Source organism: Mus musculus, chromosome 12 (assembly GCF_000001635.26).
Source record: "Mus musculus strain C57BL/6J chromosome 12, GRCm38.p6 C57BL/6J".
Classification (NCBI taxonomy): Eukaryota; Metazoa; Chordata; class Mammalia; order Rodentia; family Muridae; genus Mus; species Mus musculus.
The window spans coordinates 115,182,413-115,205,340 of NC_000078.6; the positions used below are offsets into that span (position 1 = coordinate 115,182,413).

The 22,928-nt window shown below is 37.4% G+C and overlaps 1 gene segment (V, D, J or C) and 1 further gene; both read right to left on the bottom strand.

Annotated features, from left to right (window-relative positions):
• Nucleotides 1–22,928, bottom strand: part of Igh (immunoglobulin heavy chain complex) — a 2,751,187-nt gene that overhangs the window by 1,923,645 nt on the left and 804,614 nt on the right.
• Ighv1-54 (immunoglobulin heavy variable V1-54) lies at nucleotides 11,263–11,556 on the bottom strand. The segment is given in 1 exon segment: nucleotides 11,263–11,556. A coding segment is annotated over 1 exon segment (294 nt).

A 22,928-nucleotide genomic window follows, 5' to 3' on the forward strand; every position in this document is an offset into this window, starting at 1 on the left:
TTGATTTTTTTTATTTTTATTTTTCAGTGTGAATATTTTTCCCTTTTCTTCTAGCTTGGCTCTCTTTTCATTGATCATAAACCTATGGCAATTTCTTTTGGATCTGTCTATATTTGAAGATTCTGAACATCACTTGATGCTACATCCACTCCATTAGTGACAAGCACGACAGGCCCCGGAAATCTGGGCGCTGTCCTGAGGCGAAAAGTTCATGGAAACTTAATCTCCTGGAATCATGGCAGCCTGTATAAAGAATGCTCCAATGTCCTTGCTTTAGTTGGTAAACAGACCTGTGTGCTTTCCCTTAATATTGCTTTATTACAAGTACTCCTAAGGATTGATTTTTTTGACATATAGCTAAGTTAGATTTTAGGCAGTCTTTGATCCGATCTTGGGCATGAATAGCTATGTCACTGCCCTACAGTGGAATTTAACATTATCTAGGAAGAAGGAAGTTTGTGATCTAAGAAGGAATCAGAGTAGATACTGAGAACTATATATAGCTGAGTTACACCCATAAACAAGTATTTACAATGGCCTAGGGGGAAGGTGGACTATACAAAAGACTAGAATAGGAACTATGGCAAGGGCATGAAGCCCTTGACCCTAGCTTCTTCTAAGATTAAGTGGACCTTAGATGGAGCTCTTTTTGATCCCAGTTGTTAACATTGAATTTTATCATAGTTGATTCCTACCAGTCCTTCCATGTTTGCATTCCTCTGTTTTGTGTAAGAATCAAGTAACCTCTTTAGACCTTGCCGGTGTGTCACCCAACTTCCCTATTTTCTTCTGTATAAAATTTTTGATGCTCAATTTGACAAATTACATTCAGATTCTCCACGATCTCGTGTACCACTTCTGTTTGTCATTCATTTGCTGACTCGTTGTCCACCTGCAACTAGAGACCAGTTCCATGCAGATAGGAGACCCAAAAAGGGGATAGTCTACAGCAACTTAAAGATTAGGCATCATTTCAGTATTCCAGGTCCTTTTTGCAGGAGAATTGTTTCTGGAAACCTGCTCATATCTTTTCACTCTGATTCCCACAAGAATTGAAACCCAGTTGACAAATAGATAAAAATGCAGGAATAAACACTTTAGAGATGTTTTAGGGATTCTCTGAAATCTACAATCGGTACCTTTCCTCTGAAGTCACTTATTGAGAAATTCTACAGCTCATTCTTCTGGGACAATGTCCTGAATCACCATCTGAAATTACTCTACAGTCCTCAAAAAAGCAATAACGATCACAGTCACACTCATTATCCCAGAGACCACATTTGTAGTTTGTGTTCTGTAACAGACATGTGATTACAGGACAGGATATTGGGAATGGGGAACACTATGTGTTTGGAAACACTAATCATGCATATCGCTGCACCCCCCCCCCCCATTTCATGAAAGGACCTGGTGTGATTAAAAATATTTCAACATACTAAGATGGTTGTGGCAAATACCTTTAATCCCAGGATTCAGGAAGTAGGGACCCATGGGTCTCTGACTTTGAGGCTAATCTAAACTACAGAGTGAGTTCCTGAACACCAGGACTATACAGAGAAATTTTGCCTTGAAAGTTACAGGAAATATGTGATCAAACATCTCTGCTCCAAAGTTATAGACCCAATTATGGTAGATATATGTGCTCCCATTAACACCAACATGGGTATAATAATATAGCTTTACAATGCATTCACTAACTCTGAGTAAATACACCAAGATTCATGTTTATTGATAATAGAATTAAGCCTCATCTTTCTCTTTTTCTTAACTAGATCTTATACCTTAAATTCATGTCTATTAATCTATTTTCTGCCAAGAGGCTTTTTAGTTACCCCTCCTTCATCCCTGGCCTCCTTTTCTCTGCATCTGCCCAGCAAAATATGCCCCTGACTCTTTCCCAGAGTCCCTATCTCTCACCAAGAATCATGCCTATTCTTTCCTCCTTTGTGCCAGACTATCAGCTTTTTACTAAACCAGTCAAGAGCTGAGAGTGGGACTGTTTAAAAAATATGTTTAAAGATATGAAAAACAATACCAAGGACTGTTATGCATCCAAATTTATGCTTCCTAGAAATCAGTATATGAATAATACAAAGATAATCTACACAGTGCACAAACAGATCACCCCAACACAGGAATACATAGAACAAGTCCACTAATTTATACTCCTTCTCTCTGAATCTTACATGCAAGTTCACTACAAAATATCCTTATGAAATGAGAATTTTCAATCCCCTTGTTCCCCTTTTCAATACCTAACCACTATTTTGAACAAGTCTACAAGCTACACATCTATGTCTGCTCATCTCCATGACAGTTGGAGATGTGCCCTGTCCCCTCCCCCCCTCACACTGCTCCCCAACCCACCCACTCCTGCTTCCTCGCCCTGGCATTCACCTATTCTAGGGCATAGAATCTTCACAAGACAAAGGGACTCTTTTTCCACTAATGGTCTAATAGGCCATCTTCTGCTACATATGCAGCTAGAGACACGAGTCCCATTGATTGGTTGTTTAGTCCCACGGAGCTCTGGGGTGGGGGGTACTGGTTAGTTCATAGTGTAGGTTCTCCTACAGGGCTGTAAACCCCTTCAGTTCCTTGGATACTTTCTCTAATCCTTCATTGTGGACTCTGATCCATCCAATGGATGACTGTGAGCATCGACTTCTGTATTTGCAAGGCAGTGGCAGAGCCTCTCAGGAGACTACTATATAAGGCCCCTGTCAGCAAAATTTTGTTTGCATCTGCAATAGTGTCTTGATTTGGTGGTTGTTTATGGGATGGATTCTCCAGGCAGGGAAGTCCCTGGATGGTCATTCCTTCAGTCTCTAGTCAGAACTTTGTCTCTGTAACTCCTTCCATGGGAATTTTATTCCCCTTTTTAAGAATGATCTTAATATCCACACTTTGGTCTTCCTTCTTCTTGAGTTTCATGTGTTTTATAAATTGTATCTTCTGGGTATATGCCCAGGAGTGGTATTGCTGGATCTTCCAGTAACCTGTGGTTGGGTGCAGCCAGAAAAGATTGTGCATTCTTTCATTGGTGCTCACTCTGATGGTGTACTTAAGTTTTAGAAATCAATAGGAACAAATTTGTGATGAAAAGCACAGGAGCCCTCAAGGGAGCTCTCACCTCTGATCCCCACAAACAGTAGTTAACTGAAGAGCAGAGTTTTTAGAATAAAACACTTCTGATGTATGCTGTATGGAGAGAACAAGACTGAGATTGACCCATAGTCTAACATAAAGGGTCATGGACTCTATTCACTCAACCTGGGATCATTACCTTGTGTTTTAGCATGTAGGACACATAAGAGCTCAAAGCATTGGATGTTTTTCTGCAAGTGTCTTGCCCTGTGCCCCATGCCAGAGCTTGCCTCCTATGTGAGTCTTGTCAGAACATATTTTCTTTCACATATGATCATGAACACATACACACACACACATACACACACACACACACACACACACACACACACACACACACCAACAATTATGTGAATACTGACACTACTTACAGAGTGTAAGAGTAAGGAGTAAGTGTGATTTTCAGGCTAGCAGCTGTGAACACTACAATTATTCACAAGAGTGTGATATTTCATCATTTTACTGCCCTTTATTTGTGACAATTTTTAAACCAGAGGAATATTGTTTTATTTTTTCTTTCTTTCTTTCTTTCTTTCTTTCTTTCTTTCTTTCTTTCTTTCTTTCTTTCTTTCTTTCTTTCTTTCTTTTTTTTTTTTGTTCTATCAGATATTGAGCATCCTGTAGGGCAGAAGATGCTGGAAGTTAAAAACTGGGACTAGGAATTTCTTCATTGCTTCAGAGATGTTAAAATACAATGTATTCTCCCTTGTTTCTGTGTCTAATAGAACACAGAATAAATCTTTTAGAACATTGACATAGTATGAATTGCTTAAATTTGGACAACTTTCATTGTCAGTTTTTGGTTGAAACATAATTGAATATATGGAAATATGGTTGTGTGAGCTACTGATTTCATCAAAAAAAGCTGCACCAAAACCACTCATTTTTATAGGTAAAATATCTTTTTTATTAGGTATTTTCCTCATTTACATTTCCAATGCTATCCCAAAAGTCCCACCATACCCTCCCTTATCCCCCCTATTCCCAATTCCTGGCTTGGCGTTTCACTGTACCGAGGCATATAAAGTTTGCAAGACCGATGGCCTTTCTTTCCAGTGATGGCGGACTAGGCCATCTTCTGATACATATGCAGCTAGAAACAGGAGCTCTGAGGTGGGGGGATACTGGTCAGTTCATATTGTTGTTCCACCTATAGGGTTGCAGACCCCTGTAGCTTCTTGTGTACTTTCTCTAGCTCCTACATTGGGGGCCATGTGATCTATCCAATAGCTGACTGTGAGCATCAACTTCTGTGTTTGCTAGGCCCCGGCATAGCCTCACAAGATACAGCTATATCTGTGTCCTTTCAGCAAAATCTTACTAGTGTATGCAATGGTGTCAGTGTTTGGAGGTTAATTATGGGGTGGATCCCAGGATATGGCTGTCTCTAGATGGTCCATCCTTTCATCTCAGCTCTAAACTTTGTCTCTGTAACTCCTTCTATGGGTATTTTGTTCCTAATTCTAAGAAGGAGCAAAGTGTCCACATTTTGTCTTCGTTCTTCTTGAGTTTCATGTGTTTTGCAGATTGTATCTTGTATCTTGGGTATTCTAAGTTTCTGGGCTAATATCCACTTATCAGTCTGTACATATCATGTGAGTTCTTTTGTGATTGGGTTACTTCACTTAGGATGATGCCCTCCAAGTCCATGCATTTGCCTAGGAATTTCATAAATTCATTCTTTTTAATAGCTGAGTAGTACTCCATTGTGTAAATGTACCACATTTTCTGAATCCATTCATTTCTTGAGTGACATCTGCGTTCTTTCCGGCTTCTGGCTATTGTAAATGAGGCTGCTATGAACATAGTGGAGCATGTGTCCAGTTGGAACATCTTCTAGATATATGCCCAGGAGAAGTATTGCTTGATCCTCCAGAAGTACTATGTCCAATTTTCTGTTTTGAAAGATAACAATATCAAAATATGTATAAACCATGAAATATGATCTTGCCACAAAGTGGTAGCAAGATTTTAAAAAAGAAACCTAACCCAGAATGCTGAGTAGCAGCAAAGACTCTCAAACTCTTGAATAGAATGAGCAATATACCCTGCACTAACGGTTGGGTTTCTCTTCATATTCCCAGGGTAATCAACATTACAGGGACTTTTCATCTATGATTGAATTATGTGTCTTTAAATTGGAGAATATTTGCAAATGTCTGAAATTCTCTCCATGATGTTCAACGATCTCTCAGATGCCCTCATCAAAGACAGGCAGTAGGCAGAATTCACAAGGGACAAAAGATCATGGAATGATAATGGAACCTGGCTAAGCTGTCAGGTTTGAAACAAGAGCCAGAGGGCCAGAGGTACAAGTAATGCTGGTCCTGAGTGTGGGAAATGCAAAAGCAGACTCTACTGAGAGAGAGCATCATACCTAACCAGGTAATAGAATGCTGCACTTCAGATGCTATGTCCATGGAGGACATAAAAGTATGATGTTGATTTCTGAACGTGATATGAGCTGCAATGAATGAAGATATTCTTCCTGAATTTCTCACTTCTTCATGGAGTAGTTCTGGTTCTGAAATTAAAAATCTGAGCATAAGAATCGACTGTGTGTTACAAGAATTAATTTTTATTTTTCTATAAAATCATCTAAATATATAATATAGATATAGATGTGAAGCAACCTGAAAATGAAGTCCCAAAAATATAAAATATTGTGGAATGTAGGAATAGCTCACTTACTCAAAAGTGTCAATGAATGGCTTTATAGTGTTCACAATTCCAGAGATATACTCAAGGTGAGACTTTATTTAATCTATTTCCAATCAGTGCTTTAGGAATGACTGGGTCTCCTAGTTTGTCACAGTGACAGTGAGGGGAAAGGCTTACAGTGGAAGCAATTGTTAGAAAAAATGGAACCACCAATTTGTCCTTCAGAAATTCTTCATAACTTGGATTGAAAATGATGCCACAATTTTTAATTTGTGTGGAAAACATGTTATATGTTCTTTTATGGAGGAATGTGATTAAAGATGTACATAGAGTAAAGTACCAACCAAACACACCTTTAAAAGATGTATGTCATCTATTACAAGGGGCAAGATCTAATCTCAAGAGATGTAAATATAGTTCAGCCATTAGTGTGTGATTTGGGAAGGAGGAAAAGAAAATGAATCCCTAAAAAATAAACATCATTACTCTCAGGAATCCCCACTGTAACCTGAAATTCAACTAAAACATTGGAGCTGGTTCTTAATCAGACAATGAAATTGTTTGTAGCTAAATCTGCAGGTTTATGGATGAGATGCATAAAGATGAGACATCACAACAGATGGAAGGAATCTCATATCTTAAAAACAAGACAGGAAACTGATAACAGATGAGGTCCAGAGGATTTCGAACAGACAAAGGTGGCCTTTGAATCCAGGACATTGTGCAAATTTATATGAAAGTGGCAGTGATATTGAGTTAGTGTGAAGACACCATTTCTTTTCCCCTTCAGGATTCTAAGTACAAATAGCTTTAGTTTAGATATTTTCTGCTTCTCTCCTATCCTAAGTCACAAAATCTCACAGAATGTACTGATACTACAAATTTGATTTAAAAATTTTGTTATGAAAGAAAAATGAAGGATGAAAATGAAAATGAAATGAAGTCCAGGTGATGTAAAATGCCTAGCTGCTCCTTCTCTCCTTTTCCTGAACTGAGGTCTTCACATAGCACTGGGGGACACATTGGAATACAGGACATCTACACTTGCCCAGAAGAGCTACATAGGCTCCCTCCCGTGAATGGAATATTAGGTACTCTGCTTCCAAGTCACAATCATATTTTCCTGCTGAAGATACCTTTCTGACAGTGGAAGAAATTACACATAGATTTATGTATGCTATGGATGGTGATAATGATGGATGGATGTTTGATACTTCATGATTGAAACTTTGTAGCTTCTTTTTAAATGGATATGCAATTGATGCTTATTATTTTGATAAAGTTCACATGTAATAAATGAAATACATATGAGCAATAATAACTAACAAATGATATTTCTGTGAAATGATAGTTTTAATATAAATGTATACTTCAGAGGGGCTTATAAAAGTGTGTACTCCTACCAGCAATGGAGAAGTGTTCACCTTGCTCCACATCCTCATCAGCATTATCTGTCACTTGTGACTTTAGATTTAGCCATTCTGACATTTGTAAGACAGAATCCTAGACTCATTTTGATATGCATTTCATGGTCAGCTAATGATGCTGACCACTCCTTTAAGTGCTTCTTTTTTAATAGTGATTCCTTTGTTTAGAATTCTGTTTAGACCTACAATTCATTTCTAAATTGGATTATTTTTTGTTGATGTCTACTTTCTTAAGGATGTATTTTAAATATCAGACTTCTGTTACATCTTATGTTTGTGAACACATTTTTCCATCCTGTAGACCACGGTTTGTACTCTTGATAGTGAGTGTTCTTTATCTTACAGAACTTTCTCAATATCATGAAGGCAAATTTATTGATCATGCTTCTTACTCCTCTCTGTGCTTTGGTGATCTCTTCAGGATGTTGTCTCCTGTGCCAATGAGTTGTGAGCCCTCCCCTACATTCTCTGCTTTTGACGCAATATTTGATTTCATATTAAGGTTTTGATCAACTTGGTTTTGAGTATTGTGAATGGATACCAATATGAATCAATTTGCATTCTTCGAAATACAGATTTAGACAAGAGCAATTGGCTGAAGAGTATTTCTTTCATTAATTTTAAATTTCTGGCTTTGTTATACAAAAGCAATTGTCCACCAACATATGGATTTACATCATCTGATTTTTTGATTCAATTCTGTTTATCAACCTTTCTTATATTATTTCAATATCCATCTGTTTTTATTACAGGAATTTTAGTCACACAGGATGACACCTCAAGGAAGGATGAAAAAAAGAAACAGAATAAATAGCTGCACTACATTCAGAAAGCTGACATTGGAAGGCCTTAACAAACTAGTGGTCTTTTGCTATTTGTGGGGAAGAACACATTCTAATTTCCCAGAATAATTATCCAAGACTCTTTCACCGTTAGATTATTACCGTCTTTAGGGGAGATGTCACTTGTATTTTATGGCCTTCTGTAATCTGTTGTTCACAGACCACACTAGACTCTAGGTTTTAGCAATAGAACTACACTCATGGTTATGATAAATTTATTAAAGAGTTTCTATATGATCCCCTGTTGAGCTTTACTGTGCAACTGGATTTGAAATGATTACGGAAATTATTGTTTCCTAAAGACACTTTTTCAAATTCCATTATTATGTTGAAATATACCTACCATGAGTGGTCTGTGCTCAGACTCCTCAAGTCCAATCCAGGTTAACAAAGTCAGTCCACACCACATTCACACTCTCACCTTCACATGGTTTGTTTCCCTCTGTGACACCTGCAGGGACACCAAAAGATTTCCAAATAGAAATTATCCTGTGCCCCTAGAGATTAATAATGGAAAAAACATTACTGAAAATATACACACAAGCAGAGAGAGGGTGGGGCTAAATCCCAAACGTTTTATTTATATATTTTACTACACCTAAGCATTTCACAATTTACATATACTTTAAACCCTTTCATTCCTGGCTTTGAATACACTATAAAGATTTAAACAAAGACATAAGACTTTTGAGCATATGGGAAATTTACACAGCAGATATCTAAAATTTTGTTTATTAATATTTTACAATTATTTTCTCTACATATTACTGAAAATAGATGGTTTCATGCAATATACTCTGATTACTAACTTCCATTCCCCAACACCTTCGAAATCTTCACCCAGCTCTACTCTGTTTCCTTATAAAAATAGAAAACAGAATATAAAAATAATTAAAGCAAACAAAGGGGAATACACCGATACACACACACACACATTCACACACAGAAAGAGCCACAGTGAGAAAGAGACAGAGACAGAGAACACGGAGACAGAAAGTCAGAGAAAATGAGACAGGCTAAAACCCATATATTTTACTTGTATATCTCACTACACATTATAATTATGCCCATAACAAGTGCCTGAGCCTTACATCCTTTCAGGCTTCTGATTATATTTGAACAATTTACACAAAGACAGGAGACCTAAAGTATGGGCACTTGAGCATACAGGATAGTTAAACAACAAAGGTATTATCAGAATTATTTGTTTATTAAATTTTTAATGTTCCCTAATTTCTATTTCTAATAAAATTCATTTCTTCTTGCAATATACTCTGAATACTGATTCCCATTCCCCAACACTGCCTTAATCTTCTCCCAGACTCACTTATTTCATTATTTATTGAGAAAATAAAAGAGCAGAAATGATCTGGCATTCAGTGAGGGAAATGTACTGAAGCCCTGAGGCCCAGCAGAAAGAATGAAAACAGGCAACCTCAGAAAATAGGAGGTTGGTGGACCCTCCAGAATTCACCAGAAACCTGTAATGTGAGAGACTCTCAGGTCTCAAGGAGAGGGACCTTAAATGAAATGCCTGACAGTAGGGAGAGGGACATTATAGAGCCCACCTCCAGCAGGAAGACAGGAAATCAAGTGACAGATGGCATTGCCATCTCATAGTCACAATTCTGACCCATAATTATTCCTGTTTGAAAGAATTACAGGGATGCAAATGGAGAGGAGCCCGAGGAAAAGAAGGTCCAGAAACAGGCCCAAAGTGGGATCAAGATCAAGTGGAGATGCAATGACCTAACACTATTACTTAGGCTATGGAGCACTCAAAAAATGGACCTATCAAGACTGACCTCTGAAAGATCCAACAAGCTTCTGAAAGATTCAACCAATAGACAGAAGCAGCTGACTCCTGTTGTTGAATTAGTCATGGCTGATAGAAGCTGTGGAAAAAGGGCTATCCTGTAGGAGGACCAGCAGTCTCAACTAATCTGGACCACTGAGATCTCTTAAACACTGTACCATAAAACAGACAGCATACACCAGCTGATATGAGGCCCCCAACACACATAGAGTAGAGGACTTTCAGGTCTGTTTCATCCAGAGATGATGTGCCTAACCCTCAAGAGACTGGAGACCCCAGGGTGTTTATAGGTAAGGTAGGGTGGAGGTAGTGATATCCACATTGAGAGAGGTGGTGGGGAGAAGGTATGGGATGTGGAACAGTTGGAAGGTGGATAGGGGCAAAGGAAAGAAAATATAGAGTGTAAAAATTAAATTAATTAAAAAAACATATAAAAAGAACATAAATGTAATAACAAAAAACAAGGTCAGATAAAGGAATAGCAAACAAATAGGTATGGGAAAAAACAAACAGAAGAAAAGTCTCCAAAAACAAGCATAAGAAACAAATGTGAATACAGAGACACACATTCACAAATAATCTATAGGACAAAAATGAGCACAGGTATCCAAGTGACTATGAGAGTTGATGCTTTGTCAGTATGTTGTAAAAAGGATAGTGACTGTAGGGATGATTACTGAGTCTCAGAAGGAAGTAAATATGGACACAATCACTTATGTATAATCTCAGAACCTACATAATTGAACAAGAACATATATTGTGTTGGTAAAGGAGTTTGATAAAAATTGATTCAATATTTTGACTCACCTACATGTATTATGTGTGAATTCCTCTGCATTCTGATATAAATATTTAGCACCTTCAAAGAGACTGGAATTTCTGCTGGAACACAGGACAAGAGTTAACACACTTGAGGTTCCTAATAACATAAGACTATGAAGCAGTGTTTGTTTGCCTGAATGTTGGTGATTTGCATTTTATAGATTAAATTCCTATTGCACATTTTTCCCAACAATTTCAAGAAATTCTGGTCTCTCTGGATCCAGTGATATTTTTATCACGCACAAACATGCTTCCCCCTTTTTTTATTGAATAAGAAACATGTCAACGGAGGTGGTCACTGGTGAAGAGATTCACAAGGTGTGAAGAATTTTAGGTTTATCCAAACATCATCACTTTACTCATAGATGGACATATACAAAGCTGAAAAAGGCACTATAAGACTGTGAGGAGGAGGAAATAAATGGACATTCAAAATTATGATTTCTGAACAAGTCTAAAGATTAATATTTCTGTCATCTCAGTCTCAGAGCAGCTTCTTCCTCCTCAAGGGTTTCTGACACACTCAGGATGTGGTTACAACACTGTGTCTTGCACAGAAATAGACCGCAGAGTCCTCAGATGTCAGGCTGCTGAGCTGCATGTAGGCAGTGCTGGAGGATTTGTCTGCAGTCAGTGTTGCCTTGCCCTTGAACTTCTCATTGTAGTTAGTACCACCACTTCCAGGATTAATCACTCCAATCCACTCAAGGCCCTGTCCAGGCCTCTGCTTTACCCACTCTATCAAGTAATTAGTGAAGGCGTATCCAGAAGCCTTGCAGGACACCTTCACTGAAGTCCCAGGCCTTACCAGCTCAGCTCCAGACTGCTGCAGCTGGACCTGGGAGTGAACACCTGTGGAGAGAAAGGCAGAATGGTTGGCACTGTCACCTCAGGCCCTATATAATCTTCAGATTTGGAAATGGGGAGCCCCTTACCTGCAGTTACTGATAGGAGAAAGATAAAGACTCTGCTCCATTCCATGGTGAGAGTCAGTGTGTTCAGGGACTGTTGAGAGTACACTGATCATAGGTTGTTTTCAGGGTGTGGACATCCCAGTATTTACTGCCAAAGACTTGCGTGATTTGCATATTCATGAGCAGTGCATTACTTAGTTAAGGACCTAGTCCATCTAGAGAAGAACTGGAGAGGAAGGACTGAAAAGGTACCTGGGTCAGGCAGAAGGATTCTCAGGTCCAAGTCCAAATCCTCTCCGAGGAAGTGCATCCCAAACACTTTGCCTGATCCCTGGCCAGATGTTGTGGATGTAACTTTAGGGACTAAGCTCTCAATAAATTTTTGGCCTGAGACTCTTGCTCAGTGTTAACACATGGATTTACAGATGATGCTTTGAGGTGGTGGTGGTGGTGATGGTGGTGGTGGTGGTGGTGATGATGATGATGTGATGATGATGATGATATGATGATAAAGAGTATGATGATATGATGATGAGGATGATGAGGAGTAGGATGACGATGACGATGATGATGAATTTGATGGTAAATTCAAAAGATGGCTAACTTTAGAGAATTAGAAACTTCTTTCAGATATGTTCTAATAATATTTCCTTTCCCACAGGTTATATATTTCAAAATTCACTAAAATACCTAAAAGTACATGGATTATATATATATATCAGAAATTAACATTGCTTTTGGAGAAAATGAATGCAATTAGATATAACTATATTAAGACAATCTCAAAATCAAAAAAATTAAATGTGACTCTTATTATTAACTTTTATATTTTTCATATTGTAGACAACTATGTATGCAAATACATGATGATGTTCCAATTGTCTAGTAGAAAAAAAGAGAAAATAGGAGGAATAAGATGTTACAGGAGAAATATGCAGTGTATAAAATATACCTCTATGAAAATTCCATACATTTATAAAGTTTTTATTTCTATATTTCATAAGGATTTTTATTCTATGAAATTTTCAATCATCTATGAAATATGCTATGATCAACCACCATTCGCTGGATTCTCACCACAATCTACCGCCACTAGGTCCCTATTTTCCACTTGGAACTTTCCAATAATTCTTTTTCCTAACATTCTGACCTCTTCTCTTCCATTAACTAAAGGCAAAGTGAACTTAATTACTACTACCTATATACACATACATATGGTCATCACTAGGAAAGAGTGAACCTCAAGAAATCTTCCCCAAAACAAAGGCATGGTATTTTGCCCACCAGTCATCAAATGCCAAGAGACCTCCAGCTTGCTGTGGTTCCTCAAGAAGGAACTTCAAGAAGGAAGAGAGTACCTCCGTTCCATGTTGTAATTTTTTAATTGTTATATTATTCTTCATGGTGATAGCAGGATATACCTGCTCCAAATGAGACATAGTTATCTCAGAGAATGACTTATGTAATTCAGTTCTCAGGGATTTAACTGATGTCACTAAGCTTGCCAGTAGCTATGTTTACCTGTTCGTTCATTTTGAGGTCTCTCATGTAGTAATTTTCACTGGTTTGACTTGTGTGCATCTGTGATGGTAAATACAGCTACTGAGAGTTCACGTGTGCAATAAGAACAGTTAAATCCCGAAGTTAAGAGTTCATGTCCTTTAACCCCATCCTCTGAATTATACATTCTTTTTTCATATTTTATGATGGTCTTTGATTCTTGGGTGAGAGGTTGTTATCATTGCATCGCCTGTTGCTGAATGCTCTGACAATCTTTCTCAACAATCTAATGACTCGTGAATGTCTGCATCAGTCATTACAAAGAACACAATAAGCCTCTGTGATCAATGCTCAGACAATATACTGGGTATGAACATAAATATTTATAAGGCAGTTTGACAACATGACCATTAGCAATACAACTGAAGTCTCCTAGGGCCTATATTATCTCTAAACATGGGCTTTAACCACCATTACCTGGGATGAAGACTTCCCTATGAATACTGGCCAAAAAGTAATAAATAAAATTATGTTGATACCCAGCAATTACCCTCTCACACATCTACTCAAATGACTCTACATCTTATTGTAGAGATGATCATACATTCATATTTATTCACAGAAAGTTATTCATGATATTTAACAGAATATAGAGGAACGAATCACCCCAGATTTCAAATAAAGCATAAACAAAGACCAATTTGTTCATATAGAAAAGTGAATAGTGCTCAATGATAAAAAACTTGAATGATCTGATCTATATATTTATGGAACTGGAAAATATATACCAAATATCCCACCCATGTCTATGAGGCAAGTGCTTCATGTTCTCATTCATAAGTGTTCCAAGATTTCTATATTGTGTTTGGTGTATGTAATTGTAGAAGCTGAGAGACTTGAATTGGACCTTTAGAGTATGAGGAATTTACAAAGATTATAGCCTAAAATAGAGATGAAAAATGAGAGTATGAGAGCCAGAATACAAGAATATAAGAGCCAGAACATAAGAGCCAGAGTGGTTGCAGGACTCCAAGGAAAGAGTGTGTTCCAAACACAATTGGACTCACGCACACATATGAATTCAAAGAAATTGTGGCTGCAAGCACAGATCCTGAACTAAGTCAATCCAGATAAAATCCCCAAGATGGGAGAAAGAAATTGACACAGGATTTCAGCCCTAAACAAGAAGAATTGCGACTGATACTCACATGTAAAGGAATGCCTAGTTATCTCCAGTGGAGTCTGACAGGGAATGTTAAGCACAGTTAATCATGAGGACATGTTTAGCTGTTGATAGCAAAAAATTAAAAAAAAAATTCAATGGTGTTTTTACAGAGTTTCTTTCTAATATTTCCTTGTTCAACTCCTTTTGTCTCACTTATAGTTTAGCTATATATCATGTCTACTAAGATGTGACTTTTATTAGTCTCTCTTTCTCTATTTAGCTTGCTCTGTGTGTGTTGATGGTTTTTTTTGTTTCTGGTTGTTTTAGTCCCCCTTTAAAGTTCTTCCTTCCTTTCTTCCTTCCTTCCTTCCTTCCTTCCTTCCTTCCTTCCTTCCTTCCTTCCTTCCTTCCTTCCTTCCTTCCTTCCTCTCTCTCTCTCTCTCTCTCTCTCTCTCTCTCTCTCTCTCTCTCTCTCCCTCTCTTTCATTTTTTTTACATTCAGAAAGAATAAATGGTGTGTAGTTTCACGTAATTGGAGGTAGGAAGAATCTGGAAATAGTTGGGGGTGGTGAAATCAGTTATTAGAATAACTTGTATCGCTTTTTTCAAAATGTAATAAAAACTTAATAAAAGCAAATGAACATAAATCTGTGAATTGTTTAACAAAGAAAATTTACTGTGTATGATCATGGAGACATCACATGTTAATCACCACAGTGCAGATCAGTTAGTACAATTAATTTTAAAAAAAGGAACACAGAGAACTCAAAGTCCCCTCCATATCCTTCTCATCTCGCTATGGGGATTTGTGTCCTCACTGTGCCATCTACTGGTCATGAGCTCCCCTAAAAATAGGTTTCTCATTATTTAAATGGAAGTTGCATTGTCTGGCTTAAGAAAACACTAATCCATGTAACTTCACTGTTTACAGATTTCTACTGAAGAGAGAAATGGCTTTAGTTTACCTGGGGATGATGATTTATGTCTCAGTAATTTTCAGTTGTGCCAATACTGCTATAATGTCCCTCTTGAAATCGGGTTCATCCTTGCTGGCAGTTGGATCCAGCTCTTGAAGTTCCCATTTCTAAAAACATAATGCCAGTAGATAGCAGGCTCTCATAAGACTACACCTGGTTCAGAGCACTGGTGTTCAGAGGTAAATCACTCACCCTACTTTGTTTGGTAGACACAGTGAAATTAATTACACAATAATGGTACACAGAAGTGAAACTGTACATATAAACAACTAAAATGTTGAAGCAACTCAGGACCTGGATGGACTATTAGAAGCTTAAACAGTTTGAAATTATTGCTGAAATCGGCCTGTATTAACAAAATGAGTTTCATTAGGTCCCATTTGTCAATTCTCGATCTTAGAGCACAAGCCATTACTGTTCTGTTCAGGAATTTTTCCCCTGTGCCCATATCTTCAAGGCTTTTCCCCACTTTCTTCTCTATAAGTTTCAGTGTCTCTGGTTTTATGTGAAGTTCCTTGATCCACTTAGATTTGACCTTAGTACAAGGAGATAAGTATGGATTGATTCGCATTCTTCTACATGATAACAACCAGTTGTGCCAGCACCAATTGTTGAAAATGCTGTCTTTCTTCCACTGGATGGTTTTAGCTCCCTTGTCGAAGATCAAGTGACCATAGGTGTGTGGGTTCATTTCTGGGTCTTCAATTCTATTCCATTGGTCTACTTGTCTGTCTCTATACCAGTACCATGCAGTTTTTTATCACAATTGCTCTGTAGTAAAGCTTTAGGTCAGGCATGGTGCTTCCACCAGAGGTTCTTTTATCCTTGAGAAGAGTTTTTGCTATCCTAGGTTTTTTGTTATTCCAGATGAATTTGCAAATTGCTCCTTCTAATTCGTTGAAGAATTGAGTTGGAATTTTGATGGGGATTGCATTGAATCTGTAGATTGCTTTTGGCAAGATAGGCATTTTTACAATGTTGATCCTGCTAATCCATGAGCATGGGAGATCTTTCCATCTTCTGAGATCTTCTTTAATTTCTTTCTTCAGAGACTTGAAGATTTTATCACACAGATCTTTCACTTCTTAGTTAGAGTCATGCCGAGATATTTTATATTATTTGTGACTATTGAGAAGGGTGTTGTTTCCCTAATTTCTTTCTCAGCCTGTTTATTATTTGTGTAGAGAAAGGCCATTGACTTGTTTGAGTTAATTTTATATCCAGCTACTTCACCGAAGCTGTTTATCAGGTTTAGGAGTTCTCTGGTGGAATTTTTAGGGTCACTTATATATACCATCATATCATCTGCAAAAAGTGATATTTTGACTTCCTCTTTTCCAATTTGTATCCCCTTGATCTCCTTTTGTTGTCGAATTGCTCTGGCTAATACTTCAAGTACTATGTTGAAAAGGTAGGGAGAAAGTGGGCAGCCATGTCTAGTTTCTGATTTTAGTGGGATTGCTTCCAGCTTCTCTCCATTTACTTTGATGTTGGCTACTGGTTTGCTGTAGATTGCTTTTATCATGTTTAGGTATGGGCCTTGAATTCCTGATCTTTCCAAAACTTTTATCATGAATGGGTGTTGGATCTTGTCAAATGCTTTTTCTGCATCTAACGAGATGATCATGTGGTTTTTGTCTTTGAGTTTGTTTATATAATGGATTACATTGATGGATTTTCGTATATTAAACCATCCCTGCATCCCTGGAATGAAACCTACTTGGTCAGGATGGATGATTGCTTTAATGTGTTCTTGGATTCGGTTAGTGAGAATTTTATTAAGGATTTTTGCATCGATATTCATAAGAGAAATTGGTCTGAATTTCTCTATCTTTGTTGGATCTTTCTGTGGTTTAGGTATCAGAGTAATAGTGGCTTCATAAAATGAGTTGGGTAGAGTACCTTCTACTTCTATTTTGTGAAATAGTTTGTGCAGAACTGGAATTAGATCTTCTTTGAAGGTCTGATAGAACTCTGCACTAAACCCATCTGGTCCTGGGCTTTTTTTGGCTGGGAGACTATTAATAACTGCTTCTATTTCTTTAGGGGATATGGGACTGTTTAGAAGGTCAACTTGATCCTGATTCAACTTTGGTACCTGGTATCTGTCCAGAAATTTGTCCATTTTGTCCAGGTTTTCCAGTTTTGTTGAGTATAGCCTTTTGTAGAAGGATCTGATGGTGTTTTGGATTTCTTCAGGATCTGTTGTTATGTCTCCCTTTTCATTTCTGATTTTGTTAATTAGGATTTTGTCCTTGTGCCCTCTAGTGAGTCTAGCTAAGGGTTTGTCTATCTTGTTGATTTTCTCAAAGAACCAACTCCTCGTTTGGTTAATTCTTTGAATAGTTCTTCTTGTTTCCACTTGGTTGATTTCACACCTGAGTTTGATTATTTCCTGCCGTCTACTCCTCTTGGGTGAATTTGCTTCCTTTTTTCCTAGAGCTTTTAGATGTGTTGTCAAGCTGCTAGTATGTGCTCTCTCTCTCTTTTCTTCTTGGAGGCACTCAGAGCTATGAGTTTCCCTCTTAGAAATGCTTTCATTGTATCCCAAAGATTAGAACCATCCAGATGAAAGGTCTGACTCCTAGAGACCATCAATGAGAATATCTCCATGGTGCGTCAAGGCTACACGTGGTCTTTGTACAAATGAACTCTTAGCAGTTATAGCTAACACCACAAAACCTGAAAAAAACAAGGCAGTCAAAATAAAATCATGTGTGTAAGTGAAATTACTGAGTAGCAAATGTTTTTTTCTGTAAGTTTAATCATATAATTTTGATTGCCTGGATCTACACTGTAGAATGTGAAATTTGGATTTCATATATTTTCCTCTCAGGTTATCACATCCAACTTCTTGCATGTGTTCTCTGCTTTCCCCACTAAACAAAGTGTAACCATATTTTTAAAATATTACAACATAATGGTGAGGGACTTCCAAGAACACACACCAAGATTTGGATCTATTGGCATTTGATAATTGATGCTGAAAATATACTCATTTTTCCTTCGGATATATGCTAGGTATTGCTTATATGCTAGTGAATGACACACACACACACACATATATATATATATATATGCAGCACTGATTGGACTCTTTATATTTTACTTTTTTTTTCTTTTTGTTTTTTTTTGTTTTTGTTTTTTTTTTTTTTTTGAGAGAGAGAGTTTCTCTGGCTAGCCCTGGCTGTCCTGGAGCTCATACTCTGTAGACCAGGCTGGCCTCGAACTCAGAAATCCTCTTGCCTCTGCTTCCCAAGTGCTGGGATTAAAGGCATGTGCCACCACTGCCCAGTTTATATTTTTACTTAATGAAATAAAACTTGTCAGTTAGTTGGGAGAGATTTATTGGAAGTTCCAAAACAAATCCAGAAGGTGATAGTGGGGCACATATGATTTTGATATATTTAATACATGAATAAAAATGTCAAAGAATAAGCAAACTCATTCTGAAAAAATAAAAGTAGCAATTTTACATATGGTTAGAATTTTCATGGGAATGATTATTCTACATTGTGCATATTTCTCTCATAATTTCTACTCTTTCATTTCTTGACTGTCCTATTTTTTATTAGGATAGACACTTTCATTTATACACTATAATGTATTGATATACATAATTGTATACTGGAATGCAATATCTAAGAAATACTAATGAGATATTTATATTTTATCTACATATATTTATAATACAATTAATATATGAGAATGTTCATATCATTAACATATTTATGGCTGACGATTCTGTAATCATTCTCACCACTTGGACCATTCATGAATGTCTGCATCAATCATTATACATTGAACACAGAAACTTCTTGGTCAAGGCTGAGAGTAGTAATAATCTATTATATAAAAGTAGGTATTTATAACACATTTTGATATCTTAAACTTCAGCAATACAATAATGATCAATTGGACCACAAATCCAATAAGAAAATAGTTAGTCATTGCGTAAGAGTAATGCACTAATAGGTACATCTTAGCTGAAGCTTGATGTTGTAGACTACAAGGTTAGGCACAGTATAACATTGCTGGTGTCTTGTACTCCTTCTATACTGCATTACATTGTTCTCTACCAAGAAATGGCAGCAGGTAGAATATCCTAATGAGTAGAAGGGGGGTTTCTCTATGTCCCATATCATAGTCCTTAGCTAAGAGTGAAATGTAGAATAAACCTGACTAAGACCAAAAACTCTAGACATAGCACATGCTGCCTTGGAAAACAATTCTCCATTGCTGCTGGGAGTGAAAACTGAAATGACATCTCTAGAAATCAGTCTTGGGATTTCTCAGAAAAATATAAATAGGTCTACATGAAGACCCACTTATAACACTGTTTTACATGTACACTAAACTCTCCACCATGCACAAGTATGTGTATTCTACTGTGATCATGGCAGCTGTATTTGTAATAGCCAGAAGCTGAAAAAATAGTCACCCCACATCCAGAAAACGAATACAAAAAAGGTGGTTCACTTACACAGTAGAATACTGCTCAGATATTACAGGCAACGACATAATGAATTTTACAAACAAACGGCAAGAACTAGAAAATATCATACTTGCATGTGGTGTTCCTTTTCTCTAGGTTTTCCATTTTTAGGATTCTATCAGTTTGTGTTTACTTTATTTCATCTATTTCCATTTTTATGTATTACATCATTTTAGTTATTACCTTCACCTGTTTAATTGTATTTTCCTGTATGTGTTTAAGGGATTTGTTTCATCCTAAAGAACTCCATCTGTTCAATTGTATTGTCCTGTATTTCTTAAGGGATTTATGCATTTCCTATTTAAAGGCCAACCATCATCTGTGCAAGACTGGATTTAAGATTACTTTCTTGTGTTTTGATTGTGTTAGGATATCCAGGACATGCAATAGTTGGATTGCTATGCTTTGGAGGTGTCATGCAGTGCTCCCTCTCGTTTATGTTCTTTGAAGTGTCTTTAACCATATAAACCACACTGGTCCTAGATGTTCTAGTTGTATTCAGTAATGAGAGAAAGATGAAGGTCGATGGTCCTGGTACAGTAGGCCCCTAATGGATATCTGGGGTCTGTGTGGTTTCAGACCTGCAGATCTCTATGATTCTGATCCAATGAATATGAGCAGAGAGATGGTGGGAGAATGTATGTCCCATGGTATGGGGGAGACTTTAGCTGTGACACACTTCTTTGGGGATAATGAATCTGAAGAGGCCAACTGCTATATCCAGAAAGAACACCAGTGGAGCAATAGACACCATCTCACCCAAAAACATTCAACCCAAAATTTTTCCTGTCTACAAGCAATGCAGAGACAATGGATGGATAAGAGACTGTGGGAATGGCCAACAAACTGGCCAAACTTGAAGCCCATTCCACAGGCAAGCATCAATCCCTGACACTATTAATGATATCTTGTTATGCTTGCAGATAGGATCTTCTCATAACTATTCTCTGAGTGATTCCACCCGGTAGCTGACTGAAACAGATGCAGAGAGACCCATAGCCAAATACTGGATGGACAAATGGGAGTCTTATGGAAGTGTTGGGAAGTTTGAGTGATCAGAAGGAGATAGGAACACCAAAGGAAGAACAACAGGGTCAATTAAGCTGTACATTGGGGGTTATCAGAGACTAAACCACCAACTAAAGAGCATACAGGGGCTGAAACTAGGAACCCTGAACTTATGAAGAAGATGTGCTGTTCAGTCTTCCTGTGAATCCCCCAATAACTAGAGTAGGGGCTGTCCCCCAAGCTGTTGCCCTCCTGTGGATCCTATTCCTCTAACTTGTCTGCCTTATCTGGCCAAATTGGAAGAGCCTGTGCCTAGTACTACAGACACTTGATGTGTCAAGATTGTGGGATACCTAGGGAGGCAAGGGTTTCACCATCTCAAAAGAGACAGAGATAAGGAGAGAATGTGTAAGAGGGAAACCAAAGGATGTAAAGTAAATAAGCTAAATAATTAATGAAACCTTAACCCAAAACCTAGACATTTAATGTACCAAATTGACCTCAGTGAGATGAGAATAAGCAAGAATATAAATAATAACAAATGAGTATGTGGATACAGAAAAATAGTAATCTATGCATGCTTTTGATGTGAGTGTAAACTAGTGTAGTGACTTTGGAAATCAGTTTGAAAATGTCACCAAAAATAATGAAAAACAAAACAAAACAAAACAAAACAAAAAATGGTGCTATGTACCAACGCCATCCCTCCCAATCATGTACTCAAGTGACTCTGTATATTATTACAGAGATGCTTGCACATTCATATTTTTTGCTACTCCACTCACAGCAGCTGAGAAATGGAGTCCACCTAGATTTGTAAGAAAAGACAAGTAGATATTTATAATGTGGGATATATAGACAATGGAATACTACACAGAGTATTGAGTGGACCTGAAAAAAGATATGCTGAGTGGGGTCAACTGAGTTCATATAACAAATGCTTCATGTTATCTTTCATATAGTTTATTTGACTATTTTAATTGGGTGTTGAATTTGTAGAAGATGAGAGAGTAACATGTATATAATGGAGATGTATACATGAACATATACATCTATAGATATAGATCTAGATGTAGATGTATATATAGATATATAATTACCTAAGTTTTTTTTAATGAGGCCCCTGACCATTACTGTGAAATTTAATGGGTTCCTGACTCTTTTTCTGTTCTTGGGTATTTTTCTTCTTGTTTGGTTTCCATGTCCAAATTCAACATAATATGTATTCCTTTATTTTACTATATTTTAGTTTGTCAATTGTCGTTGGTATCTCTTAGAAGCCTGTTCTTTACTACTGAGAGACAGAAAATGAGTATATTCACAGGGGTGCAGGGAGGCATGGAGGAATTCTGAGGACCAGGAAGGAAACAAAGGTTACTCGGGATATATATTGTATGACAATAGAATCTCTTTTCAATACAGGGGAAACTATTAAAAATGAAGGTGAAGAAGGGGATGAAGAAGAGATAGAAGAGAAAGATGAAGGAGGAGGAGGGGGAGAGAGGGAGGGGAGGGGGAGGAGCCTGGGGGAGGAGGAAGGGTGGGGGAGAGGGAGAGCGAAAGGGGGAGAGTGAGGAAGTGAGGTAGAGAGGGAGAGAGAGAGGGAGAGATGGAGAGAGAGAGGGAGAAGGGAGAGGGAGAGGGAGAAGGGAGAGGGAGAAGAAAAGATTAGGGTCCTAATAATTAAGGCAGATGATAAAATAAAACAGAGATAAAATGAATTCATGTAGATGAGGCAGAATCTTGCAAACGTCAAGTGGTGTTGGTAAGTGGAGAATAAGGCAATGGTGTAGTATAAATCAAAATTAAGTGTTATGAGTAAGGTAAGATGAAATCTAGGATCATTCAATGTTGTGATACTAGGAGTAAAGGACAGTGCATTATTAAGTAAAAAGAGACAAAAGTTATAATTTTTATTCTATGACAAACTGTTGAGAAGTAATGAAGAGTTAATATTTGGCTAGTATACATTTGAGAATGTCTATGTGTTGATGGAATAATTTTATGTTCAGGTTAATATAGCATTTATAGATCTGGTGATACAGTATTTTTATCAAAATGATACATTCAAAGAAAATCTATGAAAAATTTGTGATATGCAGCTAAGACTTGGAGTTTTCTTATTAGCATTGTTCCAGTGATCTGGAGTGGGTC